The sequence below is a fragment of the Callospermophilus lateralis genome, chromosome 9, assembly GCF_048772815.1.
Source record: "Callospermophilus lateralis isolate mCalLat2 chromosome 9, mCalLat2.hap1, whole genome shotgun sequence".
NCBI lineage: Eukaryota > Metazoa > Chordata > Mammalia > Rodentia > Sciuridae > Callospermophilus > Callospermophilus lateralis.
The window spans coordinates 6,405,233-6,422,156 of record NC_135313.1 but is presented as its reverse complement, the minus strand read 5'-3'; the positions used below and the strand labels follow the sequence as shown (position 1 = coordinate 6,422,156).

General features: G+C 47.8%; 2 protein-coding genes across 4 annotated transcripts in view; both read left to right on the top strand.

Moving 5' to 3' along the window:
- The window catches only part of Sag (S-antigen visual arrestin), a 30,387-nt gene extending 24,181 nt beyond the window's left edge, over window positions 1–6,206 (top strand). The window contains exons 12-15 of the mRNA XM_076865967.2: window positions 499–522; window positions 2,650–2,705; window positions 5,498–5,507; window positions 6,080–6,206. Coding sequence (XP_076722082.2) covers window positions 499–522; window positions 2,650–2,705; window positions 5,498–5,507; window positions 6,080–6,182 — 193 coding nt within the window. The 3' untranslated portion in view covers window positions 6,183–6,206. The remainder of the gene's footprint in view (window positions 1–498; window positions 523–2,649; window positions 2,706–5,497; window positions 5,508–6,079) is intronic.
- A 7,206-nt stretch (window positions 6,207–13,412) lies between these two features.
- Dgkd (diacylglycerol kinase delta) overlaps window positions 13,413–16,924 on the top strand; it is a 97,341-nt gene continuing 93,829 nt past the window's right edge. For 2 of the 3 annotated variants that reach the window (XM_076865666.2, XM_076865667.2), the window contains exon 1: window positions 13,413–13,574. In XM_076865666.2, coding sequence (XP_076721781.1) covers window positions 13,419–13,574 — 156 coding nt within the window. In that variant the 5' untranslated portion in view covers window positions 13,413–13,418. Of the gene's footprint in view, window positions 13,575–14,162; window positions 14,196–16,924 lie in introns of those variants that run through there. The other variant, XM_077110243.1, reaches the window with a different exon arrangement.

Here is a 16,924-nt window from a genome sequence, read left to right as displayed (position 1 = left end):
AAGTTTCAGTATCCCCAGGGGGTCCTGAAACCAGTCATGCCCACTATCCCACCTTGCAGATATAAAAGAATAGAGCAACTGTAAGGAGTTCTCATAGAGACCTCTATGATTCTGTGGCTTATTCTTGACCCTAAGTTATTCTTCTTGATCCTAAATGATCCTCTTGAGAAAAAGAGTCACAGTAGGGAGGAGGATGCTGAATATTAAGGAATGAAAGACCCTGGAAGTGGGGAATGTGGGCAAGGAACCTGAGAACCGAGTCAGGTCTTGCCTCTGATTAATGGGATGTGAAGTTATATTGCCACGGGCTGGGGATGTGGCTCAAGCAGTAGCGCGCTCGCCTGGCATGCGTGCAGCCCGGGTTCGATCCTCAGCACCACATACAAACAAAGATGTTGTGTCTGCCAAAAACTGAAAAATAAATATTAAAAATTAAAAAAAAGAAGTTATATTGCCACTGGGGACAGTCACCACAGCCATTTGTTTTGTGTTTCCTAGCTTTCTGGGAGAACTCACCTCCAGGTAAGTCTCTTCTCCTCCCTTTCCACTTGATTCGCAGGACGCCAAGGACAATAAGCCTTTTTTTTTTTTTGGTACCAGAGATTGAACCCAGGGGTACTTAACCACTGAACCGCATCCTCAGCCCTTTTTCTATTTTGAGACAGGGTCTCACTGAGTTGCTTAGGGCCTCACTGAGTTGCTGAGGCTGGCTTTGAACTCGTGATCCTCCTGCCTCAGTCTCCCAAATTGCTGGGATTACAGGGTACACCACTGTGTCCAGTAAGCCCTTCCTCTTAAGAGGAACTAAAGAAGCTGGTCTCTGGGCAGCTCTACTCATATGTTAGAAGTGATGCTGCTGCCTCTGGAGCATCATGCAGTGCTTAGCTCACTAGTATGTGTCTGGGGTGACAAGTAGGTCAACGCCTCACAAAGAGACTCCTCCAGAAAGTCCACACACTCCACATAGCTGTCTAGCTGTCTTCTGCACCTGTATGCAGTGCAAGACATGAATTATACCATTTTAACCACTTTAAAGTGCACAATTTAGCAGCATTAAGTAGTTTTACAATGTTACAAAACCACCACCACTATCTAGGTCCAGAATATTTTTGCTATCTGAAAGCAAAAATATCATAACATATGTCTACTACATCTAGTACAAATTAAGTAATCACTCCTGTTTCCCCTCCCACAGCCTCTGGCAGCCACTAATCTGCTTGCCAGTGTTAACTATCCTGGATATTGCCTATAAATGCCATTGTATAATAAGGAGCCTTTTTGATTGACTTTTATCATTGGCATAATGTTTTCAAGGATCGTCTGTGTTGTAGCATGAACTAATACAGTACTTATTCCTTTTTATGGCTGAGTAATATTCCACTGTATGGATATACCACATTATGCATATTTTGGGGGGGATTGTTTCTATCTTTTGATAATTGTGAATGGTGACAGCTTCCTTTTAAGTCATGCACAAAGAAGGAACAAATTTGAGTCAGGTGTGGTGGTGCACTCCTGTAATCCCAGTGATTTCCTCCCTCTGTGTCAGGAGGTTTGCAGGTTCAAGATCAGCCTCAGCAACTTAGACCCTGTCTTAAAAAGGGCAGTGGGGATGGGGGGACAGGGAGATGGGGACCTAGCTCATTGGTAAAGCATTCCTGAGATCAATTCCCAGTACTAAAAAAGAAAAAAAGAAAAAAAGAAAAAAAAATTAGAAATAAATGAGTCAGCATTGACTTGACATGGTCTTTTACCCCAATTCTTATCATCTTCATCTCTTATCTAGAACCCAGGTCACACCCTTTTCTTTTAGATCCTATCTGTACCTGTGTTATTTAAACAAATGTGCTTGGCCCAGAGGTCAGCCCTGGGCAGGAAGCAGGGGGCCCTAGAATGCAAGGAGGAGCCTGTTTTCTCACCTCTCTTCTCATCTTTCTGTTCTCCCTTTCTCTGAATCTCTCTTTCGTCCTCCTTCCTGACTCCTTTCCTTCCTTCTTTTTGGTATAAATTCCAAGTCGCCCCAAAGCCCTCTAACTTTTGGAGTTCAGCAGACTGTTGTGCTCTCTGTGCCCACCCTTGACACACCAGCCTCACACAGGTTTTAACACATTCAGGATGTTGCACCTTGTTGCAAAGACTATTTAAAAATCCATCCTCCCTCAGAATTCCAAGTTCAAGGCCAGCCTCAACAACTTAGCAAGGCCTGAGCAACTTAGTGAGACCTTGTCTCAAAATAAAAATTATAAAGGGTTGGGATGTGGCTCAGTGGTTAAGCACCCCTGTGTTCAGTCCTGACTACCAAAACCCCAAAACAACAACGACAAAATCTACTCTGTCCTTCCTGTCGGATTTTGCCTCTTCTCCTCCCATAACATATGTCACTACATCTATTAAGCAGCACAGGGAACTTCAAACACTGTTTGCCCAGTCATGCCTGAGTGAAGTTCCTGGACCACATTCCAGGGAATGCACTGCGAAATCTCACTTGACTATTTTCTGATTTCTGTTTTGCTTTGAGTTCCACTAAATTATCTTTCAGCTTGGGCCTGGGGATATTTTATGAAGCCACTAACCCTGTGTGTGTGTGTGTGTGTGTGTGTGTGTGTGTGTGTGTGTATCTACTAACCAGCCTACATTCTTTTTTTCTAGCGAAGTGGCCACTGAGGTACCATTCCGTCTCATGCACCCCCAGCCTGAGGACCCAGGTTAGTTGTGCCATTGTCCAGGCTGTCTCGAGCTCTTCTCCCCTGGCAGACTTATTGGTACTCATTCCTCGTCTTGGGGTTACCAGGTGACATCCACAAGGTAATTGGGCTACCCAGAAGAGAGCACTCACCTGTTCACCCCCTGGAGCCTATGTGGAGGATGTAATGGAAAACCCCAGAACCTCTGCTGTCAACAGACCTAGATTTAGATTTTAGGATGATTTAGTTTGAGAGCCCAAGGCTTTTGAATTTCATTTGGAAACAAAAGTCCTAATGTATCATTTGGAAGCATTCACAGGCATCATGAAGAGAATACAGAAAAGACTAGAAAAGAGGGTCAGGCTAGGATCCTCACATCTTGGCTCATTTGACTTATAAATCCATTGGCTCTTGATGGATGTCAAGTGAAGGATAGTGTACAACTCTGTGTTTAACATCAGCCTTGTTGAATTGTCACTGTAAAGAGAACTGGGTGATATAGAGTTAGATCTTAAGGAAGTTCTTTTAAGAAAAGCTCAATGAGCTGGGCGCAGTGGCACATTCCTGTAATCCCAGTGGCTTGGGAGGCTAAGGCAGGGAGATGGTGAGTTCAAAGCTAGCCTCAGCAACTTTGCAAGATCCTAAGCAAGTCAGCAAGACCCTGACTCTAATAAAATACAAAAAGGGAAGGTGATGTGGTTCAGTGGTTAAGTACCCCTGGGTTCAATTCCTGGTACCAAAAAAAAAAAAGAAAAAGCTCAATGAAGGGTCAGTGGTAGAGCATATACTTAGCAAGCATGGGCCCAGAGTTTTGTTCCAAGTGTTGGAAAAAAAAAAAAAAAAAAGTAAATGAGGCAGCAGAATTAATCCAGGTGCATCTTAGAAACTCCAAGGAAAAATTCTCCCCTATATAATTAGGCAGGTTAATAGAAAAATCAACCTGTTTGAGAATTCTCCATAGTTATAATAATAAAGACTTTTAAGTAAAAGTGGTATATACCAGCAGGGTTTCTTTTCCTCGTATTTGACAAATAGTTTTTCTATGTTGAAAATGAGATGGTATTTCCCCATTAAAATGAGTCCTCATATTTATTTTAGGTTTTGGCTCAAAATATTTTGTCTCAAAATATCTTTTCCAAATATTTTAGATTCAAATTCTGGCAAAAGCACATTGGCAAAAGCTTCTGGTTAAATAGTTAATCTTACATTTTTGATTCACTTATGCTTGCATCATAAAAATGGTCTTTATTTTTTACATTTATTTGGGAGTAATTAGGACTTTAAGCTGGGAAAACCCAGATTCAGTCTTGAAAATGTGGTCCCAATCTTCAATTGTTCTTTTAAGGACATTCAAATGATAACCACCCAAAGAGCTTTAGGCAGACTTTGTGAGTAAATTTTTTGTTAAAGAACTTTTAAGCAAAAAAAACAGGAGCGTGGGCCCCTGTTCCATCTTGGGGAAAGCCTTGATCGGTTCCTTTGCTGCCGAAGAGTTACTCTTCCTTCCCATGTATCATTTTGATGTTTCTGTTGCTATGGCCCTTACATTGGACATCTCACAGTGTCAGGACAAAACAATAAAATCTTTTGTCCTCTGAGATTTTGGAGGCAAGAATTAGGACAAATCATCCTGTGGTTACAAAACTCTGATTTCCTGAGACCTAAGAGTGACCAAATCTCATGGCTCTCATTTTCTGCCTAGTTCCTGACTCCCTGAGTAGAGGTGGTAGATTCTAAGCAGAGAAAGCATGATTTATAGTTAGGCCTTGCCAGAGCCAGGGGCCAAGCAATTTGTACCTAGCAAGTGCTGAGGAAGTAAAAGTGTTTTTATTGTCTGCTGCCAAGAGCATCCACCAAACCCCAGAGTGTTGATTGGATCCGTCCTGTTGACTGCCTTTTCAGGGATGAGGGTCCCAGTTAGTGGGTTTTTCTGCTCATCACTGTAGGGCTCCCGGGTATTCTTGTCAGGGAAAAGTTTGATGAGTTAGGCTCTCTTTGGGTCTCTGTGCTCCGTGGTCCTCACAGATATTCCCTCCTGTTCTGGCTTCTAGGTAGGCCTGAGACACAAAAGCAGAACTTCACCATCAAACCACTGCTCCCCAGTTTCTGAAGCTCTTTAACTGCACCAGAACTTTATTAGGTGACCAGAAAACTAAAAAAGAACAAAGCATACCAAACGGTTAGCAACTCATCTGGGGATATGAACCACATGAAAACCTAACCTGACCCCAGAAGATCAAACTGAGGCATGAGGGGGTGGTCCTCAGGTGTTAGTGCACACCCTTACCCAGGGTGCTGGTATACATCAGGCCCTACGAATCATCCTGAGAGCCTGATGGGCTGGTGCCTGGAGCTGCATGGTCAGTCTCCATGTGACTCTGACCTCAATGGGGTCCAAAGGACACTTAAGAAGAAATAATTTGAAAAGAGGAGTGACATACGAAGGGTGGGGACAATCAGGGAAGAGGTCCTAGAGGTGAGATTATGGCAGTTTCAGGCATCCTGTAAAAAAAGTGATGGTTGGCTGGGGTGTGGCTTAGAGGAAGAGCTCTTGTCTAGCTTGTATGAGGCCCTGGGTTCCATCAGTGTCCTCAAAAATCAAAGGCAAAACCAAAAGAGAGTGATGGCTAAAGATGCAGAGAGAAAGGCTAAGAACAGAAGTCACCCAGCCACCAAGAAAGACGCCTTCAGAACTTACTACCCCTCAAACTGCTCAGCTGAAGGGGGAGACAGTCCAGGCGCTTGGTGTGGAATTGATTTTAACCTCTCCTTCTCTCTGCTCTCTCCCTCTCTCCTTCCTTCTGGGCTCACAGCAAAGGAAAGGTAAGCCACCAATCTCTGCTCTGTTTCTCTGACCTGTGACTCCTCCTCCTGCACAGACCCCTCTTGGGGTCTCTGTGCCCTTCCCTTGTGTCCCCTAGCTCCCAAGGGCTATGCCCGGTGTATCTCTCACTTGTGGGCTCTCTTCTTTTCTCCTTTTGGTTAAAGAACTTTTAAACAGGCTGGGTGTGGTGGTACATGCCTGTAATCCCAGCAGCTCAGGAGGCGGAAGCAGGAAGGTCCAGAGTTCAAAGCCAGCCTCAGCAATTTAGCAAGGCACTAAGTAACTCAGTGAGACCCCGTTACTAATAAAATACAAATTAGGGCTGGGGATGTGGCTCAGTGGTCAAGTGCCCCTGAGTTCAATCCCTGGTACCCCCCCACCAAAAAAAAAAAATCTTTTAAACAAACAAAAAAAAAAACATGAGGAAAATGGCATGGACCCCTGTTCCATCCTGGGGAAAGCCTTGATTCATTCCTTTGCTACCAAAAGAAGATCAGGGTCTTGGTTCTCTTGAGATTTCATCCTCAGCTCTGAGAGGGCACTGAACAAGGTGTCTCTGTTTTCTTTTTAGTTTTCAGGATGCAAATTTGGTTTTTGAAGAGTTTGCTCGCCAAAATCTGAAAGATGGGGGAGACACTGCTGAAGGGAAGAAGGAGGCTGTCAATGATGAGTGAAAATATCAGCTCAGACTCCCGCAAGCGGCCGTAGTTCCTGGTGCCACGAGCAAAGCCCCACAGTCATCCCTTCAGTTGTGCTAGATAGGAAAGTCTGAGTTTCTTCCTGGAAATAAAGTGTGTCATGTGATCCCTGGTTGCAAGTGAGGTTGATTGACTGGGACTTTGAGCTTCTGACCCTGATGCAGAAGTTGCCGCCTTTAGCGCCCTGGCTCCTGGGGGGAAAGGGGCATTATCTAGAAGAAAGGCCAGCCACCACAGAATGGCTCAGCAGTGGCCACTGAGGGGAGAAGGTGTCTGGAAGTCAATGTGCTACCCAGTGGGACCTGGGGTGTCCAGGAGGCTTTGGGTCCTGGTCTCTCTAACTTGTTTCTCTGGAAACATATGGTGAGAGATTTCTAATTGACCAATCCTAGCCCCAGGGTTCTGCTTAAAGAGGTTCCTGAAATTAATGGGGCAGAGAACAAGTTGGGCAAAAATACCCTTTGTTGCTGATTCCACTTTGGGGGTCAAGTCCCTGATTGAGCCCTGGATAGTTGGTTAAGTTTCTATTGAGTGTGAGCAACAAAATCAGATTTATTTAGCTTTAGGGGCAAATGGAATGTAGTAGAAGGACCCTGGAGTGGCCAGGGAACTCAACTGAAGGAAGATCCTGAGCTCCCATTGCTGGGGTGGGCAGACATCTGCCAAGCTCTGGGGGTTCATCCCAGGAGCTTGGGGACCTGCCATTTGCACGACAATTTATGTGACTCAGCACCAAGAATTGAGCTCTGTGGTCCAGGTCCTGCTTTGTAGTTCCTGGGAAGGAGAATCTGATTGGCTCAAGGAGGCTGATCAAATCCCAGTGCCAGTGACAGCAGAGCTTGGCCATGAGGATAGCTTTCTCCAGACAAATGGGTCTACTATGAGCCATGTGGGCTTCCTGGGTGGAGTGGGCTTCATTGAGGTGGGGCATAAAGAAGGAGGGGATGCTCTGAGTCAGGGAGGGAGATGGCCCTAAGGAGAGGAACATAATGGGGGTGCTTCTAGGGCACTTTCTGGCCCATGGCACCCACTAGCCTGGAGCCTAATGTGATGCCAGGGGGGATGAGCACCTCTCCTGGCAGCCATGGGAAGACTTGGGGATGTGTAGCTCTGGGCCATGCTTCTAGGGAGCAGGTAAAAGGGTTCTGGAGACTTCTCCACTGCTCAGCCCACTTGCTGAAGGCAAGGGTTGAGGGGAGAATGTTATGTGTGAGGTGTACCGTTGGGTTGGGTTTGGGGACCTAGTGCCACAGCAGAGGGTTGGATAGGGCCTGGGCTCCTGAGTGTGAAGACTTCTAATGCCTGAGGCTGTCCAATGGATTCCTGGCTGCTCTGTGTCTTGGGGCTTGGGATGGAGACGTGGAGGGCCTCTGGGGAACCTTTCATGGGTTCAAAGACAAAGCAAGGTTTGGACCTGGTGTGACTTTGAGGCACCCTGGTATTGGCAGAGATGAGGATTCATTTCTGGAACTATGCTACTATTGCTGTAGAAGACAAACCCTGTGGGTCAGGAGAGCAGACAGTTTTCTCTTTTTTTTCTCCCAAAACGAGGGAACAGTGCATCATCAATCCAGCCCATACTGCTCTCTCAGGTACCCAAGCAAAGGGGCAATTAGGATGGCATGCTCCTGTTCACCCCCCCAACACATCCTCCCTTGCCTTTTGCCACAAGCACACAGGTCTGTGTGGTTAGCTCCTGCTGGAGTTCTGGGCCAGCCAAGGGCTTTGGACTCCGCCCTGTACTGCCTGGTGAGGACCAGCCTGTTGGTTCCTGCATTGCTTGACCCCAGGACATCCTAAGTCAGGGTGGACGTTAATAGTCCTGACCTTTGGAACTGTGTGGGTGGGAAAGCCAGAGGGAGGGTTGGATGGCCAATCCCTGGATACCAAAGGTCAGAACAGCCCTTGCCCTCCGAATTGTTTTGGTGCCAAGTTGTCCTGATATAGCCCTCCAGGTGCTGGTTTGCTATGACTTGCAGCTGGCCACCCTGGGGGAGTGTGGCAGGAAGTGAGCAGCTGGCTGACCTAGTAAGCCAGCATTCGGGATGTGGAACATTGGCTCGGCTCAGCCTCCACATTTGTGTTTGTGGAGTTGTCTCCACTGGCATGTAGGTTCCCCTGACCCCACCCCCAGAAGACAGGAAGTCTGTAGGCAGGTTGAGTATGTGGCCCAGGGACTGCAGGGAGGTGCAGTGCCAGAAACATATTCTGAAGGAGTTGAGGGTACTGCCCAGAGAAAAGTGGGGGCTGAGACATTGAGGCAAAAAACTGGAGAGCAGGCATTCCTGAATTTATTGAGTGCCTGGCTCGTGCCAGTATGTAGGACATCTGATTGTAAAGCAGAAAAGGGTCACGAGGCCAGGAACCACAAAACAAGAATAAGGCACCAAAAGGAGTTTTATTGAGAAGGGGGGGTGCAATGGTGCTCTAGGCGGGCAAAGTTCACTGATCCAGAAAGGGTAAGCAAGGCGAAACAATACCTATACAGGTCACTAGAGGTAGGAGAACCCTATATAGGTCACTAGAGATAGGAGGCTCAGTGGAGTTTAGGGGCCCAGTTTAAGGGTGGGGTCTCTTTAGCGAGGTGAAAAGTCCTGGCCCTTGGCCTCCATGGGATGGGGAGGAGAAAGGGGAAGGGAGGGGAAAGGGAAGGGAAAGCTGCCTGCTGGACACTGATCATTCCAACATGCAGTTGGTCCTGCCACTGCCCCTTGTCAGATGAGGGGAAACTGAATTCAGGAGGTTAAGTACTTTACTCAAGGTTCCACAGTTAGAGAATCCGAGCTAAGACTTGAATTCTATTTCCCTGAGTCTATACCAGACCTTTGCCCACTGGGTGGTGCTGAATGGGAGTAGGAGAGTTCAGAGGGTCAGAGAGAGAGAATTAGTATTTATGATTAAGCAATGACTGCCCTTGAATTCTTTGTTATCAACTGAAATTTTTATGTGTGATAACAATTGCACTTTAGCCAGGTAGTGGTGGGGTGTGCCTATAATCCCAGCTACTTGGGAGGCTGAGGCAGGAACATCTCAAGTTGAGGTCAGGCTTGGCAAGTTCAAGGCCAACCTGGGCAACTTAGCAAAAACCATCTCAAAAAAAAAAAAAAATGGCTGGGGAAGTAGCTCAATGGTAAAGCACCCCTGGGTTCAACCTCTAGTACTGAAAAAAAATTGTACATTCATGCAGTTAGGAATAATACAGAGAACTCTCACGAACCCCTATCCAATAGTGACATTTTGTAAAACTGTAGTAGTACAATCTCACAACCACGGTCCGGTCCTGACATTGGTACAACCCCCCTATCTGTTCGGGTTGCCCCACATTTTTTTTTTTTTAATGTGTACCGGGGATTGAACCCAGGGCACTTATGCCCCTTAAGCCACGTCCACAACCCTTTTATTTTTTGAGATAGGGATTCACAAAGTTGCTTAGGCCCCTGTTCAGTTGCTGAGGGTGGCTTTGAACCTGCAATCCTTTTGCCTCAGCCTCCAAGCCACTGGGATTATAGGCATGTGCCACCCATTTGGTTCAGATCTCCCTAATCTTATACTCCCGAGTGTATCAAGTTTTCTATGGTTTTATCATGTGTAGTTAACTTCTTTTTAGTATGTTTGTTTTCCTATTCCTTTAACATTTTTGGTTGTTTTCATCTCAGTTTAATTTCACAGTTTACTGATCTTAGGAGGCAGAATAGGTGGGAGATAGGTTTGGGCATATTTGGAAATGGGTGGTGTGGTTTTAGGTTGTCACAATGTCTGGGGGCCCAGAGAAGTTATATGTCACACGCAGTGAAAAAATATCCCGCTGCAAGCGTCAACCAGAACACTAACTAGTTCAGGGCAACAAGTTAACTCTTGTCAGGGAAGCATCGGACCTGAGCAGGGTTTGGGACGTTATCCCCACGTTTGCAGGTAGATGTGGGAACACTTTAACGTGAAGTGGTTCTTTCTGACAGGGTTGTACCTCTCTGCCAACATGTCACAAAGAAGGATTAGGCTGGATGTGAAGTGTGTTATTATTGCCACCTTGACATGCCCTCAAGGAGGGGTGAACCCAGGGCCGGCGCAGCATAACATTAGACATGATTCACAGCCTGACTCATTCAGTAAAGAGGCACCCAGGGGGGATGTGCTCTTCCCCACGGGGGTGGGGGGGTGGGGGGGCGATGCAAAGCCCTTCCTGAGATCTCCAAGGCAACTGAACTGTGCATCCACCAGGGGAACAAAAGGATTCTTCATGTGTCAAAGAAAATTCTCACCTTGGTTGGGTTTCTCAGCTTTTAGAACACAACATACTTCTTACCAAGACCAATACTCTAAAATACATTTTTTATTTCAAATAGTTTTGGATACACAGAAAAGACAGTACAGAGATGCCATGTCCGGCTTTCCATATCATAACATCTTATATACTTTTGCCACACTGAATGATTCAACATTGATACACTATTAAACTAAAGCTTATACTTTGTTTAGATTTCTTAAGTTTTTACCTAATTTCCTTTTCCTGTTTCAGGATTCTGTCTAGGACCCTGCGTGACATGACGTTTAGTTGTTACATCTTCTTGATCTCCTCTCGGCTGTGCCAATCTCCAACACTTCTTAGTTGCAGATAACCTCCTCCCTCCCTGGTCACTCGCATTCACACTCATGCCCATGGCTTTTGCCTCTAAAAACGGTGAATTGTGGAACCCAGATGTCCCGAGCTTATTCTTCCTCATCCTAGGCTACTCTCTTCTAGTGACATTGTATCCCCCAGAAAGCCCCACAAGGGAGGCACCCCAACTCCTCCGCTCCCCCTTTTGACTGGATCAGTTGGTCCCTCCTCTTCTTCTGCTGTGTCTCTCCTGTCAGTTCAATCTCCATGACCACCACCTTGATCCTGGCCACTCATCACTGACCTTTTAAATGCCCTTCCTGTTTCTAGTCTTTTCTCCTTTGCATCATTCTCTGCCCAGACATCTGTTTTCCAAAGTCCTTTGGTGGCTCCTGGCTCTGGTGCCCATGGGATGACATCCTAGTTACAGAGCCTGGGAGAAGATGCAGGGGACCTTGCTGCCTTCGCCTGTCCCTCACCCTTTATCCAAGGTGCAACCCTGCTCAGGTCCGATGCTCCCCTGTCAAGAGTTAACTCTTTCTGTGTACATGTTGCACTTAATCTATATATACTTTATGGTGCTGGGGATGGAAACCAGGGCTGGGAGAGAGCTCCATCCTTGAGCCCCAGCCCTCTCATGATATTGTAGTCAGATAACACAAAAGACCCAATCTGTGGGGAGGCCGAATTAGATCCAAGGCTACCTTAATATCACAGCCAATGTGGCTTCAGCAGCAGGAATCTGGAAGCTGTGAGGCTGCGCAGTCTAGGGCCTCGGGCCTCTTCCTTGGAGGCCTCTCCCCATGTTTTTGCGTGGTTGTCCTTGTCTGTGTCAAAATTTCCTTTCTTTTTTTTTAATTTTTGGAATTGGAAGTCACATTCTGAGGGCCTGGGAGTTAGGACTTTCCCACATAAATTATAGAAGTATAAGACTCAGCCCATACTGTACCCCCTCTCCACTTTCTATCTATGAGAACCTGTAGGCTTCAGCTTCCTGAGGGAGCTACCATGCAGCTCTGTGGGTCTGGGAATCACTTGTTCTGGGTTCAAATCCTGCCTCTCTAGTACACCCTGGGAGAGAGATCTGAGCCTTCCACGTCTGGGTTGTCATCCCCAGAATGAGGCTGTCCCACTGGCTCTGTGGGGAACAGGGGAGGACAAGCAGCACTAGTCATGTCCTGTGTGTACCCAGGACTCAGGACTTGAGTGGTCACTATCCTTGTGAGCGCAGAACTTTCTGGTGATAGAAGTGTTTTATATTTGTGCTGTCCTTTGTGATAGATATCAAGTCACACATGGCTACTGAGCACTTAAAATGTGGCTAATGTGACTGAAGAACCAAAAATTTAATTTTAATGAATTCTGACTACACACATGAGGCTGTAGTACAGGGTAGTGCAGCCTGGTGCAGCCTGGAACACCCAGGGTTCCTAGGCCTGTTCAGAGAATTTCTGTATCAAGCCCTGTCATTGTTTCTGGCTATGAGATCAACCTTGGCCTCCTCCCTGTGCCAGATGCTACCCTATGGCCTCTGGGATGCTAGGCTTGCTTGCCTCTGGAAGGCACTATCCAGTGACCCTTTGAAATGGTTAAGGGAACTCTTGGCAGACCCCTCTCCAAGTGTCCTCTAGCAAGACACACAAATAGAGAGCATTTCCTCCCAGGTGGTACCAAGTCCTTTCCACCTGGATGTCCCAATAGGCACACAAACTCTTATGGTTTCATCTCCAACTGCACTTCCTCCTCTTCCTCCCCACTGAAGGGCAGTCCCAGAGGGCTCTTTCAGGGCTCCTCTGTTCCCTCCACAGTCTGAGTCCACTTCTCTATTACACAGTCCCTCCCAATAGTCCAGGAGGCCACCTTACCCCCCATCACTACAAAGCCTGGATCTGAGGCCCCAGCTTTGTGATCCAGCCGCGCCCAGGTTTAAATCCCTCAGCGGCTTTCGGCTGCCCTCAGGCCTCAGCAAAAAGGCCAACCCCATTAACTGGTTCATAAAGACTTGTTTGACCTGCCCGCCCCAGGGGCTCTTAATGCCATTTTGTACCTCTAAGCTCAAGTTTTCTTTTTCTTTTTCAGGAAGATTCGTTCTTTCTGGCCTCTGGGCTTTTGCATAGATATGTTCTCTCTTTCTAGAATACGGTTACCTGTTTGGGATTCCTGCTCATTTTCTGCCTCTATTTCCTTAAACTTCTTTTTAACCAGAAAGCCTTCCAGATGGTAGTGAGCGTCCAGGAAGCGCCCTGTCGCGGCATCGCGGAGCCCGTCCGCACCTCTCCTCGGTGCAGGCAGGCGAGCATCCTCTCTCGGAACGGTCTAGCCGACACGGTGCGGGAGATCACTTAGAATTAAGGTGAAAGACGGGAAAGATTAAAAAGGAAGCGAACACAGAAGCAAAGACACACAATTGTGTCCCCAGAAGAAAACCGACTGCAGCCGGGATGACAGGGGGTCCGGGCAGAGCCACCCAGCCGGGGCTGGCAGGGGCCCGGGCCCGCCGCCGTCTGCGGCTGCGCGCGGCGGGGCGGGGCGGGGCTGACGGCCGCCGGCCCCGCCCCTGAAGACCCCGCCCCGCCCCGCCCCGCCCCCCGCGGCGCGCGCGCTGGCCCGGCAGCATGGCGGCGGCGGTGGGTGCCCCTCCGCCGGGTCCGCCGCAGCCGCCTCTGCCGCCGGCGCCCGAGGAATCGTCGGACAGTGAGCCCGAGGCAGAGCCCGGCTCCCCACAGAAGCTCATCCGCAAGGTGTCCACTTCGGGTCAGATCCGTCAGAAGGTGAGCCCGCGGTGCGGTGACCGGGCGCGCGCCCCTCACGCCGCGGTTCCCCGCCGAGGCTCCGGGCCCTGCGGAGCGGCCGCCCAGGCCCCGCCGGCCCGGGATCCCGCGGGCGCCGCTGCTGGACCGAGCGGGGGCCGCTGCGGTAACGGGCCGGCGTCGCGGCCGAGCGCCCCGTCTCTGGTGGGCTGGGGGTCGGGGGACGCAGTGGGCGCCGCGCTGGCGGGCGCGTGCCGCGGAGGGCCGGGAGCGAGCCCCGTGCGGCGCTGCGAGACCCGAGGAAACTGAGGCCCAGAGGCGGAGGTTGCGCTGGTCTAGCCCTGCGGGCCGGGAGTGGGGGCGTCTGGCTGCGCCCCGCAGGCACTCACGCTCCGCGAGGCCCGGGGCCGCAAGACTCTGGGCTCTGGGCAGGCTCTCTCCCTCTGGGCATTGTGCACAGTATCTTATGGTACCCCCCAGAAGTCCCCTGGGACCCGGTCCTGGGGTCTAACCTTCACCCCTTCCTCCCAAAAAGGAAGGGATGCGCGTCCAGCGACCTGCTGTCCCCACTTGGGAAAGCCGGGACTGCGCACCCGCTGGGCACAGAACTCTCCGTGGAGAAGTCCACACGTTGCGTATGAGGTGTGTAGAAGACGCATGTCCCTTTGCAAGAGCAAAGTTGCACCCTTTGTTTACCCGTTGTGGTTCCTGTTGGAAACTGCTTATGGTTTTGCTATGATGAGCCCTCCCTGTTGGACCAGGGTTTTCTCTGGCAGGTGGCTGGACAGGTGGCTGAGAGGTTGAATCCGTGAGGCAGCCCTGGCAGTTCCGGCTGGCACAGGCTTTCTCATCCTGCTGCAGTGCGCTTTCCCTCCAGGGCCAGTTAGTCCCTTTACCGTGGGAGCCATTTCTTGCCTTATCTTTGTCAGCCTCCAATGCCTGGAATTGGGGAACCTTGGGTTCTAACATGTTGAAAACAGGTTTGTTGTGAAGTACTCCAGTTATTTAACAAGTGGGTTTCAAAGACCTATGCTTCCAGGTATAGCTGTAATAGTTGTAATGATAACAGCGGGAACAATAGCAGATAACAATTTTCGGATCCCAGGCACTCTTCTTGGGTTAGCTTTAGGTACTTTACATGGATTAATTCATTTAGTGATAACCCACTGAATTGGGTGGTATCCATATCATTCTGGTCTTATGCAGTTGGAAATTGCAAAGGTTAAATGACTTTTCCAGGATATCACCGGTAATAAAGGTGGATCTGTATTCGAACCATGGTCAGGATCCCCAAGATGAAAGGCATTTTCTCCATTTGAGGGCACCCAGTGTAACAGAGAGATGGACACCTCCACACACAACCTAGTAAGTGCTATGGAATCTCAGAAGACAGACTCCAACTTCCCTGAGAGGTAGGGATAAAGGTGTCCTTCTCAAAGTGGGATGTTTGAGGAATAGAGTTTGCCGGACTGGGCAGGGAGTGATGAGGTTCCTAGAATATTGTGTGTAAAAGTTTAAGCACACCTGGGAATAGTCAGAAGTTGAATCAGCAGCTGGAACAGGTCAAGTGGAATTTGGAAGATCAGGGCCTAATTTGAAGGGTTGAATTTTTGGCCTTGGGCAAGAGGGAATCACAGAGTTATTCCAGGCAAGGGAGTGGTTATCAGATGTGCTTTCAGGAAGATCTCCAAGAAGTTCTGGTTGGTACTGATAGGAGTTGCTGTCTCTTGTTGCCTGCTTCTTGAAGCAGGGTGCTGTCCAGTGCATGGTAGATCCTGTGACTTTGAAGTATGATTCAGATCAAGATCATGGAGAGGTTTGATTCCTCTGAGATTCCAGTGTGAGTCCCCAATTTTTGTTCATCAGGAGGTGTTTTTTTCCTTCTTTCTTTTTTTCCCCCTTAAAACAATAGTTGCCATACCAGCTGTTCTGGTTGAGGGGGAGTGATGGGTACAGTGTTAAAAATACACCCGAGGACTTGCCTTTTGGAATTCAGTCACATCTGCTGTACAGACAGATAGCTTAGGGCTGATTTTTCTTCTGGGTTGTTAGAGATTGTCAGAATGTGGGAAATGTGAAGTTTACTGTGTGTGCAGTAGCTCTCTTCTGTAGTAGAGAAACCATTCACAAAATTCCCCTGCTATGTGTGATACATTATAGAATTCTCCAGATGATATGGAGTGTCATTCATTCTGGGTCCAAAAAAGGAACAAAACCACTTTAAGTATTTAAACCAGAGGGAATTTAATGCAGGGAATGGTTGCAAAGATGCTAAAGAAATGAGAATGCAATCTGTAGGTAGTGAAGCAACCCAAAGATGAAGCAACCAACAGGAAACCATTGCCACCCATAAGATGAAGGGAGATGAGGGACAAAGAGAGGGGTGCCAGTCAGACTGCAGGGGCAACTGGCTCTGCCAGACAGGGACCACAGAGGTCCTCTGGCAGAGCCTTGGGAAGGCACAGTGGCTGCAGCAAACTTCCCTACCCTTCCTGCTTGGGAACCCTGACCTGCAGAGACCATCCCCCTCTGCAGTGGGATAGAGCAGGAGAGCAAGGAATGGCTCTGAGGCCAAGCTGGGCCAGCACCAGAACTGTATGTATGTCAGGTTTTCAGAGTATTAGTCAAATGAAAACTCAAGTTGTCTTACTTTGGTGGGGGGAAATCTTCTGATAGCGTTCCTCCAATTTTAATGTGGATCCTGGGGATCTTGTTAAAATGCTAATGCTGGGTGGGGTTGAGGAAGTCTGGAATGTACATTTCTAACAATTTTGCAAGAGCTGCCCATGGTCCATGGAACACACTTTGAGAAACACACTTGAGGCATTTTTGTAAAGAGAAGCTTTACCAACCTTCATATAAATCTTTGCATTATAAAGATGTCTAAAAAACTTTCCTCCAGGTCTTGAGTGAAAATTCAGTGTGTATTGGTTTGGGATGGCCATTTATTGGTTTAGTATTTCATGCATGTCTGATGTTTTCGTGTTTGAATCTTTAGAGTTGAAGTTGTCCCTGCAAGCACATGGCATTATTTGTATTTTTTAAAAATTTTTTTAGTAGTAAATGGACACAATACCTTTATTTTATTTATTTTTTTTAATGTGATGCTGAGGATCAAACCCAGTGCCTCATAGGTATGAGGCAAACGCTCTGCCAACTGAGCCACAACCTCAGCCCCTGTATTTGTATTTCTTGACCATAATACACAGTAATGATTCTAGGACCACGTAGTTGGAATGGAAAAAAGAAAATGGAGCTAATACACTGACTGGTAAATACATCAGCACATTATATAGTATTTTATTTTATTTATTTTTTTTAATTTTATTTTTTTAATATTTATTTATTTTTTTTTTTAGTATTTGTCGGAC